A 13,178-nucleotide genomic window follows, 5' to 3' on the forward strand; every position below is an offset into this window, starting at 1 on the left:
CAGCTCATGTCAAGTGCTATGAAGGAAATAATACGATGGTACTGATAGAGAGTTACAGGGTGGAAAGGGGATGCTACTTGACATAGATTGGTCAAGAAAACCCTCTCTGAGCTAAGGACACTTGAGGTCTTCACCCCTTATTTTATGTTGTAAGTGCAAGGCAATGGTTTTAGGAAGCTGTGTTGCTACTTAGTAATATTCTACCAATAGACACTTTGCTAAATGAATAAATGAATAAAGAAGTACTAGTTGCCATGCTAGAAAACCATATAACTATTGTTTAATTTCCCTTCTTTTAGAATTACATTTATATCCAAATTTTCTCTGATTTTTTGATATCCCCTCTTCCTCTGCCTTCGCTTCCCAAGCAGATGAAATGCTTAAAATTCCTTTATCCAGGACCTGCTATTCTCAATGGTTAGCAAATTTCCAAGGTTACTTAGACTGATTTTTTTTCCCCAATTCAAGGATAATTCATATAACACATATACTTTTATTGCTGTTCTAGTTTCATAAGAAAATCCCTTTGTTTATAAAAAAAGAATCACTATTAACAAGCTGAACTTATTGATGAACTACTGGCTTTGTGTAAAAATGGAATTTTTAAAAGCCAGGGTTCAGAGTGAACCACAAGCAAGATAGGAGTCAGTCAGCTGTATAATTTTGAAAACAAACATGGAAATAAACAGGAAAAAAAAATTAACCTTATGGAATAATAAGAAAGTTACCTATTAGATCAGAAAAAGCAATTTTTTAGTGAAAATATGTATTTTAAAAGTGAGAATGTGTTGAAAAAGGAGTGCTGAAAGGTTCTTGTGCCTTTTGAGAGGAATATAAACTTTGAGAAGTGTTAATTATGTATCATATATTTATATTTTTAAAATGTACACTTTGCTTCAAAATCCCACTCCTAGGAATTTGTCTTAAGGAAAACAAACAAAATTCAAATAATCATGAACCACATTCATTGATACATTCTTCATAATACCAACAATTGGGGAAATCTAAATAATGATCAGTTACTCAAAAAGCAGGTTGCATCTGTTCAATGGAATACTATTTAGACATTCAAAAAGACAGTGTGTAAAGAGATATATGAGTATAGACACATCCCCTTCCAAACATATACATATATACACTCATATAAATACACGTACACACACACTCATAGTAGTCAAGGTCTACACTGAAACATCGTGCTTTTCTCTGGAAAGTGGCCTGTAGGCCATCTATGAGGCCTGTAGGATCTCAGGGACTTTTATTTTTTCCTTCAACCTTCTGTTATTGTTTGATATTTGATTCTTCCACATTTGGCATATGTTATCTTGGTACACAGGAAAATAAACTACTTCAAAAATGTTGTTATCATCTGTATTTATTACATCTGGAAAGAGAGGCATGAATGACATTCGGAAAGAGCGAAGGTAGAGTGGGGACATCCCCTAAACTTTGCAAGGAGCTCTAAGATCAGGAATCTGGACCTCAGAGGACATGTCAGAGGCCAGATGCTCGTGGCGCAAAGGAAACGAACATCGGTTAGGTCCCCAGTGCCACGCAATCATAGGCTGCTGGTTTGAAATAATGTTTCGGAGCCAAAGGGCTCTACTAGAACATCTGTTCCATCCATATGTTCAGTTTACAAGGTTCTCAGCATTTAAGTTTGCAGACCCACGGCTAAGGAACCTGGGAGAAGTTCCAAAGAAAAGTAACAAGAAAAAAATGGCTACATGTTTGGAAAATGTATTATACAGAAAACAGCCTAATAAAACTCTTCTTGTTTGGTGGGGGAAAAGCAAACAAACCAGAACTGGTAAGGGAGTTGGCATCGGTTTTTATATAAATCAAGGGCTATTTCTTCAGTAAAGGAGAATAACGTGTCTGTTTCTAATGATATCATTAGAAATATGAGGCTAATATCAATGATAATATGAGTCAGATTTTTGAAAGAATCATTTAAATCATAGAAGTCCAAAACCAAGTCATAACTTATCAAGGAAGCTGTGTCTAGAGATCTTAGCACTGTTGACAGTCATCTTTTCAGAGTTTACATACAGTGCTGCCCAGAGGCGTGCTGGATAGCCTGCAAGGTTTCTCCCGGGTCCTACTTAAAGTGTTGGGCTTTGGAAACAGAGCAGGTGGGGTGGCAAATGTCTCCAAACCGCTTCTTCTCAACTCAAGTGTATTCATTCTGAAGTCCATATATTCTACTGATGGTTCCAGTAGAGCAGACATGGCAAGAAAGGCCAGGATGACTGAGAGGAATATTTCGGAGCTACCCTGAGCATGAGACCCCAAGTAGAACTCCATAACAACTTTCCACCTGCACAGAGAATGGGGAATTACATCAGAGCAGGCCAATAGTTACTACATGATAAGACGAAATAACGCAAATGTTGTACACTGAGCAGGGAAGCAAAAATTGAAAAAATTAAAATTAAAACAGAAAATTAAAAATAAGAATGCTGTTAGTTTCAGTCCATGTACCCTAGCAGCGAATGTGGGAATTGATAGCAAGAGACAGATGATGAAGATTGGGGGGGAAAAAAGCCTGGCCATAAATATTTCCAAAATCAGTAAATAATGACTGTAGTTGCAAAGAACGTTCTTTGAGTGGGCTTGGTATGCAAACAACAGTCACAATCAATAATCATCCAAGAAACAAATCATCAAGAAACAAAACTAACGCACACAGTGTGGTTTGACTAAAGCAAGGTGCAAATGCCAGGGAAAATAACAGTGAGGGCGTTTAAGCTCTCCAACCAAGTCTCCAGAGGACCCAAAATTTACCCACCTGTCTTCAGACAAAGCTCATCGAAGTCATGGCAGCAACTGCTGTAGCTCTTACATAGGTTATCACAACGACAGTCAGGGGGCCCAACTTCTTGAAGTTCAAAGCATCTACCCTTGCATGATCCAGAAGTGTTGGTCCAGGGGGAGTCGGATAACACTGCAAGATATAAGAGGCAACGGCGATGGGATTAGGAAATGGGTCCTGTCATCATGGAGAAGGGGCCGTGGGAAGGAGCACAGCATGGTGACACAGTCAGGCTCTAGCTGAGCAGACTGGCACCATCACCTTCTAGCTGTGAACCCTGGGCAGGTCGCTGTGGACCCTTGGCAGGTCGCCAAACCTCCTGCCAGTTTCCTCATCTGCAAAGTGGGGGGATTAACAAAAGTAACTGGAGATTATAATGAGAATTCAAGGAAACAATCCAAGCAGAACACTTAGCAGTCTGTCAAACACAGTAAGTGCAATGAATGTTGGCCGATGGTTTTATTTTACTGTTTACAATTATTATTACTACAAATCTGGGAGGGTTAGTGTCTCTGCGGATGTTAACGATGCCAACAGAGAAGAGAACATTGATGTACACACTTAGAAACAAGAGTTCATGTCCCTCTTTGAAAAGCTGTAACTTTTTGTAAGGAGATTTGAGCCTAAATGATCCGAGAACAGTCTGAACATACGGAACTGAAATAGAAGACTTGTAAGACCTCTTCCAGCCATTAAATAAATCTATACTCATAACTGGAGTTACACGAACATGAACACCATAATCTCAGCTTGTCAAAAATAAATCCTTTTTATTTTCTATGATATGACTATATATCTAGAAATCTCAGGATCAACTAAAATTTTAGGGAAAAAAATAGGTGAGACAAAAATTCTACATGTTTGTATTATATAAGTTCAAAAATTCAATGGAAGTTCCATTCCTCATAGTTCTTAAAAGATATGATATTAGGTATAAATTTCATCAGACGTGTAGGACGTACCTGAAGAACACATTAAAACTCTACAAGAAGGTATTTCAAAAGATTTCATTAAATGGAAAGATATACCATCTTGGAGATAAAAATAATATTATAAAAATATCAGTTTTTCCTAAATGAACCTAAAGGTTCAATGCAACCACAATAAAAATATAAAGAGGAGTTTTTTAAACTGGAGAGGATATTAAAAATTTATAAAAAATGAATAAATGAAATGAAAAGTACTTGAAAGTAAGAGTAATTTGGTGAAGACTAGATAGTAAAGTATATTCTGGAATTAAATAATTAAAACAGTTTATACCAGGAAATAAGTAGATCAATGCTGAAGGTGGGAATGGGAAATAGAGTCAAATATATGAGAATTTATTTATGATTAAAGCAATTGGAGAAAGAAAGAGGCATTAATCAGGAGGTAAAAGAAGGATTAATTAGTAAGTAGTGCTGGAATAACTGGCCGACTGGAAAAAATTCAACTCTGTTGTCATCATAGCTTACAAAATAATTAATCTCTGATGAATGGAAAGCATAAGCAGTGTCCTACCTGTTGCTAGGAATGAATTTTTTTGTAAAATAGAACACATTTTGGTAATGCATATGAATCTTTCACCCAGAAATTCCATTACTAGGAATTCACCTCTCATGTATATTTGTACAAGTTTACCAAGATACATATAAAAGAATCACTGTATCCATTAATGGAATATTGCCCAGCCCTTAAAAAGAATGAGTTAGAGCTGTGTAGGGTACTATGGAAAGATCTATAAAATTATATTAATGTGTTTTTTTTAAGAGCAAAGCAACAGAACAGTATGATAGTATTAAACATCATATTTTGTGTCATAAATAGAGGTAAAGAGAGCGATAAGGATATGAATAAATATAAAAATAAAAACAGAGCCAGAGAAGGGGGGGGCAGAGGCATTGAGGAAAGGTACAGGTGTCAATAACCTTCCTCCCTACCCACCCCCTCCTCATAAGAAACTCTTTACAGGAATTATATTTGAGCAAAATGACTGAGAAAAAGAGAAGCAGAGGGATTTTTCTTTTCCTTTCTGTAGTTTGAAACTTCTAGGATTTTATCAATTCTTTTGTTTGTTTGCTTATTTCTATCCCTCTTATACATATAACATATATATTTATAACCCTGTGTACATATTTATGTATAAAGTATATATTATATAATATATACTATATAGAAATAGCTTAACAATTGTTATTGATGACATGCTATGTATACTCTTACTTCCTTATTTCTGTGTATGAATTTTTCATTTTTTTACAATTGGCATGTATTACTTTTGAAAACAAGCAAACAGAAGAAGCAGGCGGAGAACAGAAGTTAAATAACATTTCCAGGTTCGCTGAAGCCATTCATCTGAACATCCCGTCCATCCCTCAGTCCTTTGTCCTTTTAAAAGTCAGAGTCACCCCATCCTAGCCTTTATGGCATCAGATCAGTTCAAGTAAAGCAAACAGATTCACTAGACCATGAGATGTGAAACACTTGTGCATGGTTGATTCTGGGATGTTGAAACACATACAAACCGCACCAGCTCAGTTTAGGAAATAATGTCGGGTTTCCAATGCAGTGCCGTACCTCTGGTTCAAAAACCACATTTTTCTATTGACTTTGGCCAACCTAGCAACAGTGCATGCTGGGCCATAAGAAACTGCAGGGGGAGGAGAGGTTGAGATGTGCTAAAAGTAAAAATAGAGAAAGTCCTATAATAAAAACAAAGATAGGAAAAGCGCTTATAATTGAATTATTCTTTTATTTAGGGGACCGCTTAGACTGACCCTGTGGCCATTTAATAAATTCTAAGCAGAATTCACTCCTGTGAGCTGCATACACAAATACACTCAGCTAGGCTTATTGCTGAGATGATGCTACGAGGTCCAAAGGCACATGGTTCGTAGTTGCTGACTCGTCCTGTCTTCTCTTCTTTATGGCGTCCACCCCGCATTTGAAATATTCCTCTGGGCATGTCCTTTGCTTTTCCTGCATCATGACCTCTTCCCTATTTCTCTCTTTACTTTTAAAACATCTGTGTGGAATTTTAGCCATTCTAAGCCTTTCTCCATCCATGTCAGTCACGTTATTTTTACTGCATCCCTACCGCATTGATTATCCTGACTGTATCCCCCACTTTGTTCTTGAAAATCATTGACTCTCTCTCAGTTGCTTGCCCCTAATGATCATCTTTGCCAAGCCTTAAACGGAAGACAGCTTTGTGAAGGAAGTGTTGCTCATGTGTTCATCATGCAAACACACAGATGGTAAAAAGTGTTGGACTCAAGGTTTACCAACAGCTTGCAAGTAAGGCTAAGTTCGGGGGCCAGGACGGACTGGGGACACACAGACCAAATTCGTTCTTGGCTGGCTTGGACTCTGCTGACAATGGCAGCCAGAGATATGGGAAGATGAATTGATCCATGTAGTCCTGCCAGTCCAATAATCTGAAAAATTTGAACTTCCGCACCTCTGTGAGTCAAGTCAGGTGATAGAGTAGAGCCACATTCACTTTGCCTTTCCAGGGCCTACACCATCCCCACCATCTTCCTAATAAGCTCTGACCCCCATACTCTCGTTTCTGGCTTTTTCATTCCATACCCATGTCTCATGTCTTTCCCTCCGCCCCACACCAGCCTAAGGACAGATATTAGGTCTTGGCTTTTTATTGGAAAATGTTAAACCTGGTTCCATACAGAAAGATTCTCTGACTTATTATATGTCTAAATTCTAAAATCTGTAAAGCTTTCCTTTACGTGACCTAAACCAGGAGTACATCGATCTGAGCGCTCAGGTTCTATAACTTATTGAATGGGGTGATAAAAACTGCAGGATCAGTTTGATGAGGACTTGTGGTGTCTCATAATTACGGAGACGCCCATAAAAGTTCAGAACCAACAAGGAAGACAAATGACAAAAACACCTAGAAAGGATCAAGTCGAAAATGTGGGAAAAGTATGGAGGTTTGGCATTTCATACGAGACATCTGCCAGTGCTTTTGTGAGATTCAAATTCTATCGCTGCCTTCCTCATTACATATTTAAATAATGCTATTTTGCTTAAAGTTGCAACTCAGTTCCAGAATCTTAAAAAATAACTCTTACAGTCTCTACAGACCCTTTTCTTAAAATAGGGACTTCAAATTTTAAAACAGGTATATATGTACATATATAAAGTGTTACATGCTCCTTAAAAGTGTTACATGCTCCTTATTTTCCACAGAAGCATTTTGTGATTTAAATACCACCAATGTAAAAATGTGATTTATTACGCTCGAATTCATAATTCTGATAGACCCAAGTGAAATTGTTTTCATTTAGGTAAGTAAAATCTTATTTCTAAAACATTCCATTGGGACTCCTGGGTGACTCAGTCAGTTGAACATCTAACTCTTGTTTTCAACTCAGGTCATGACCTCGGGGTCATTGGGTTCCACATTGGGCTCCACAGTCAGCAAGAGTCTGTTTGAGATTCTCGGTCTCCCTCTTCCCTCTACGCCTCCCCTCCACCCACTCTCTAAATAAATAAATAAATGAAGTCTTTCTAAACGGGTAAAACAAAAAACACAATGGGGGCGCCTGGGTGGCTCAGTGGGTTAAAGCCTCCGCCTTTGACTCATGATCCCAGGGTCCTGGGATCGAGCCCTGCATTGGGCTCTCTGCTCCATTGGGAGCCTGCTTCCTCCTCTCTCTCTCTCTGCCTGCCTCTCTGCCTGCCTGTGATCTCTGTCTGTCAAATAAATAAATAAAATCTTAAAAAAAAAATACGATGTTCCATCTTATCATACATAGGCATCTTACCACACAGAGGCAGTGTCATAGAATTCTGGTGCCATTTATATGGGGAAAAACTACCAATAATTTAATAGGCCATTGGGAAAGGAGTAATCCATGACAAGAGTGGTGACCTACCCATGAGTTCATCCCAGACGCCCAATCCTATCATCCTCTAATCCCCATCAATCCTCTAAATCCCTCTGCAAAATGGAAATTTTCAGATTTTGATGTTGATCAGTGAGGGAAGCAGTACTGAAGTTTGAAAACCTTTCATTTCCTAAAGCTGGAAGACTCTTTCTTCAAGCTTTGTGTGGTGGCCCTGTGTCCAGTGTCTGAGAGATGGCGCCCTGTCTCTTCCTCCCGTTCTCTGAGGTCTTCAGCCCAAGTGCTTCCTGAAAGTGAGAGGGAAGCCTTACAAGGGGCTGTGGGCTGTGGTTATGCAGCCTCCTGTTTAAGGGCACTGACACAGAACTGGTTCTCCTCTGTCTGCCTGCCATGTCTGAAGTAGAAACCACAGGGAAAGGAGGCTGTCAACATGGACGACATTCAAGATGCTGACCAACTCTAGCATTTCATGTTCTCTTATGCCTCCTCTGGAGTATATGATTCATCCTTTCTGGTCATACTCTCTCATACCACCGTGGCCATGTGTTCCTGATATGACTGACCTTATCCCACAGGGAGTAGCCCTTACAGACAAGTCTCCATGTCAGTATCTCTGCTTCCTAAAGACATCGGTTCCTATAGATGCCCACTCTGGAGACACCACTCTTCTCTCCTCCTTGTCAGATTCTGGACCAGCTATCATGGACAACTTTTTCAGTAAATGGGCCTACCTGGGAAGTTTTCAGACACCTGCACTTTTAAAGAGTTTATTAACACAACATTCTCATGTAGAAAGTTCTCATATACTAGAAGAAAACTGATTTATGTGACGTAAATAAAATAGATTAAAAACTTTAGCTCAACTTTTGAATCTCTCGGGTAGCATTTAGGATGGTAGTCAGTAGAGCATGTCTGAATGGTTTGCAAATCTGCCCCCAAACAAGGAAATATCGTTGTCAAAATCACAGCTACTAGCGACTTGAAAAGGTAAAAGTTTAGACACTGGCCTTCAAACATAAGTGAAGATAAATTAAATGTATCATCATATACTTAACACCTTATATTCTCATCACCCCTAATATGGCATTTTGTTTTCAAAAACCTTTTCCGATAAAAAGGTAACCTTATCCCTGTTTTCCTCATCGGAAAATCTGAACCCTCAGGCTAATCTGAGCTAAAAAGGGCCTGGTTAAAATTTTAGATCATCGGAATACAACTATCGCACTGTTTTTGTTCACAAAGGATTTTTCCAAATTCTGTACACAGTCTATGACTCTGATGAAGACATGATTTGGAAAGGTTTTTGGTTTGAGAATCTGTGTGGTAACCATGGGGGACTAAGATTTCTGGGTATACCGACAAGATAGAGAATTCTGTGTAGTTTTAAGATAAATGAAAAACCCCTATTCCAGAGCTTCATGTAACAAAGCCCTGAATGACCTGTGCCCTCTTTAGACTCTACTCTGCAAAGTTTTATTCCATTTACTTTAATCACCCCATGACTCGAGGTGCCTGGGTGGCTCAGTCGGTTAAGCGACTGACTCTTGATCTCGGCTTATGTCATGATCTCACTGTTGTGAGATCAAGCCCTGCGTCAGGCTCCATCCTGGGTACAGAGTTTGCTTAAGATTCTCTCTCTCCCTCTTCCACTGTCCCTCCCCTCCTTGCCTTTCTCTGTCTGTCTCTCTCTCAATAAACAAACACCCCTGACTCCACATTTTATTTAACATCAAGTCCCATCAAGTCCCAAGACATGATCTTAAGTCATGACAGGGTCTTCCTTCCAGAATCATGGCTGTTGTATCTGTCTGCTTTGCAGCTTCCTACATGCTGCTCTGCCACCATCGAGACAGACGATCACGAACCTTCTCGTCCCTCTTACCCTGGTTGTCTTCTCTGCGATTCACAAAGACTCACTTTCCTCATAAAGCTGTGAGAGACACTCCTCCTTGTCTATCTGCCCACGAATTTCATTCACACACTTTTAAGCTCTGGAGTCACTAAAAATGATGACGACTTGGGTGGGGCTTTCGAGTCTCTCTTTGCCAGTTACTCACAAGCTCACAAACTTCCCTGGGCCTTGAAAGTATTAAGTGGCTTGAGTTTCAGAGGATAGCCCATTTCCATCCGGAGACTGAAAGGGAATCCATCATAGATTTCAGCGAAATCGCCTCCACTCCGCACCACAAACATATGCATACACATATGTCTGTGAGTACACACACACACACACACACACACACACACCTGTATGCATACCAATTCCCTCACAACCTTAAAGGTAAATCAAGCTGGCTACCCCCCAGACATATGCAACAAAGATGTCAAACGGATGTGCACATCCTATTTACATTTTCTTTGAAAACATATTCTATCCATCCCGTGCCCCTGATTGCCCATTATATTTACTCAAGAGAATTATACTTAGCTCTGCTCGTTTCATATCTCCTAAGAAATCCGTGGATCTCTTACCATCTGGTAGAAGAAATCCCATTCTAGCATTACTTCCGGTGGGTCACTAGGCCCTAACAATAAACCAGCCAACAAGTGTGCTAGTTAGTTAATTATAACAGTCTGTTTGCACAGCCACAGCCTTGAAACTAACATCCCAGTCCAGAGTACAGCACTGATGGTCTGCCCCATGCGTAGAACTTTCTCACCTAATCCCGAGGACTCTGAGAAACTACGTTTACCAAACAAGAAGGTGTGTGCTTTTGAATGGGAGCTCTTACTCTGCACAGTCTGAAGCCAGCCATAAATTAATACCCTTGGAGTTCCATTTGGTCACACGGTCTTGGCGCACTGAGCTTCTCCGGATTTCTCTGGAATGTGAAAGTATTGCTGAAAATTGGCAGGGCTGTCTTTCCTTTTTAGTATCTTGTCCTAATACATATATAAAAGTTTTCCCAGTGTTTTCTGATGGGAAGGCCTTGCTTACAGAGAAACCTGCCTCCTACATTCTCTGAGGGAGGCCCTTTCAGGGCATATAGAACATTTAAAAAGATGAACATGATTAAACTTTCTGCACGACGCACTCATCCTGGTTTCCAAAGTACATTTCTGGGCTTTATTCAGGAGAAATCAACCATTAGTGCCCCAAACCCTGGTGAACTACGGAAACAGATAAATTAAAAATAAGAAGCGTGCAGGCAAATCCTAAAACTCAGACGTAAACGTCATCGTATCCCCACTAAGATTCAAAGAAGTAGGATTTCCACTAAGATTATTATAGAAGATACCATAAATTAAATAATCCACAATTTAATTAAATAATTCAAGGAGAAAATATGCTGTGCTACATTTAAATTCACTTAGATGTACACATTACAATATAAATTACATTATTTTTACAGACGTAACATAGACTCAGTAGTTCTTAGAGCTGCTTCTTATAATGTATGGAGATAATTATGCATAAAACATATTTCAGGATTAATAAATCTGTTCTATACTTTCCAAGTTCTCCAGTAGAGCGCATCCAAATTCAAGGATCAATGAAACAGAATGGATAGAATCATGAGCTTTTTTTTTTTTTTTTTTTAATCCAGAAGGAAAATTAGAAATCATCTAGGCCTGCTTCTCATTATACAGCTAAGGACACAGACATCCCAAGTGACTTGCCCAAGGCCACACAGCAGATTCTAAGGATCCGAGTGGTCAGTCCAGGACCTCATGACTGTTTGCCCCAAAAAATCAACTATGAAAATAATGAGTTACTTCATTTTACACATTCATTAAGAAAACAGCTTGTCCCCTCTTGGTTTTGGCTGAAGTAATATAGGACTCTGAGGCAGAAAAGAAGTTCCTTCTAGGATGCACTAGAAAAAACCAGCAGTGGGCTCTCAAGGGGCTCGTTTGCCCACAGGATAACACTAAGGCTCCAATCCTCCTGTCAGTCTGCGCAGTTACAGTCAGTGCTAATGCGAGTTATACTTGTCTAGAACAAGAAAAAGAGGTCTTTGAAGACAGCATTTGTTACCAATAAAAACAGGATTCTCCAGCCCAGTGATCTCTCCTCTTTCTCCCCAACAGAAGACAACTCATTTTGCCCATTTGGCTCCCTGGGGTGCAGTTTTTATGATCTATTTTCTCACTTTGCACCCCAACCACACCCCACTTGGACTCACTAAACTACTCCCCATATTATTCTTTCAATCTTCTGGCATGACTCAAAAAGCAACTTACTTGAGGTGAGGACGACCTAGTATTCCATATATATATATTTCATATATGATATATATATATATCATGACTTGGTTAATAAAAGTTCATGCTGGCTCAGTAGAGACAGGTGATCGTCTTTGAGATCAGTCAGGTCGAAAAATACGGAGAAATCCAAAATCCGCAGAAAGGTAGACAAACATGCTGAGATGTCAGAGAAAGTCAAGAAAATATTGCCCCCTAGAGTACCCATTACTTAATATGTAATTTTTATTTATAAAACCATCAGCAGCTCCAATTTCCAGGAAATTAACCAACTCATTACTTAAGACCTGGTCAGTTAAGCCCCCTCAGTCTGCACAAGGAGCTCCTTTATAAGAATTCCCACACTGCTTATGGCACAGTGTATTGTAAAAGGAAACTCTTTCACTTTGGTTCTATTAGTTAAGTCAAGGTACACTATTAAAACTTACCTGCTGTTATGCCAAAAGAGAAAGCTGGGTGCAAGTCAATCCTGGGAGCTCTTCAAAGCATCTCCTCTCTCTTATATTTTTCCTATTCTAGGTAAATCATAATCTCATAGTCCTAAATTCTGAAGTCTCAGAAAGACAGTTCACTGCTTTTTGCTCACTGACACCCCCTTTATAAATTTTTTTTTGGTAGATCAAAGTTTCTGGAGACAAATTCTACATTCTATGTCACGTGACAATAAATCAAAGTCATGTCTCTCCAATATTAAACCAGCACCTGTTCCCACCACTTCTCTCTCAGCCTTGTCTGCTAACGAGAGTTTTAATTTTATCTTAAAATGTGTGAGTTTCAGAGTACGAAGATTGAAATAGCCAGTTATCACGGAGCGAGCCCACATGTTCTTGTCATCAAAACCACATTCTCTCACCTGAATCAAACACAGAGCTATTTTTACTCCGAAGAAATCTGGGACTCAATTAGTTACACTGCAAGGTTAGCTTAAAGATGCATTTCATTAGGAGCTGACATGGACTACCCAGTGCCTAGTATTTTAAAAGGACTGACAGCACGAGCAGTGGCCACACTTACCTGTAGGAGGGCCTTCATCCCAACCTTCTGCCCTCTTTATTCGATGAGCTGTGAATCCTAAGCAGATATTGACTCCGACAGCAAAAGTGAACAGGGATATGACCTAAAGGAATAAGGAGATTGAGGTGTCAAATCAAGGAGTCAGATGTCAGGAAGGCAACCGGAAGGACTTCAACATCACCACCCTACCCTATGACTTCCGAAATGCACCACAAAGCGCCGTCTTCAGTTTTAAAACAAAAGAAAAAAAAATCCCAAATCAGGAACCAGTTCTCCCCTCCAGTCCTTCCCCA

General features: G+C 39.4%; 1 protein-coding gene across 7 annotated transcripts in view; it reads right to left on the bottom strand.

Annotated features, from left to right (window-relative positions):
• Positions 1-13,178, bottom strand: part of ENPP2 (ectonucleotide pyrophosphatase/phosphodiesterase 2) — a 106,903-nt gene that overhangs the window by 66,225 nt on the left and 27,500 nt on the right. For all 7 annotated transcript variants that reach the window (XM_032316066.1, XM_032316068.1, XM_032316065.1 and 4 more), the window contains exons 2-3: positions 12,886-12,988; positions 2,792-2,947 (exon numbers count right to left, since the gene is read on the bottom strand). In XM_032316066.1, the coding sequence (XP_032171957.1) occupies positions 2,792-2,947; positions 12,886-12,988 (259 nt within the window). The remainder of the gene's footprint in view (positions 1-2,791; positions 2,948-12,885; positions 12,989-13,178) is intronic.

This window comes from Mustela erminea, chromosome 16 (genome assembly GCF_009829155.1).
Source record: "Mustela erminea isolate mMusErm1 chromosome 16, mMusErm1.Pri, whole genome shotgun sequence".
Classification (NCBI taxonomy): domain Eukaryota; kingdom Metazoa; phylum Chordata; class Mammalia; order Carnivora; family Mustelidae; genus Mustela; species Mustela erminea.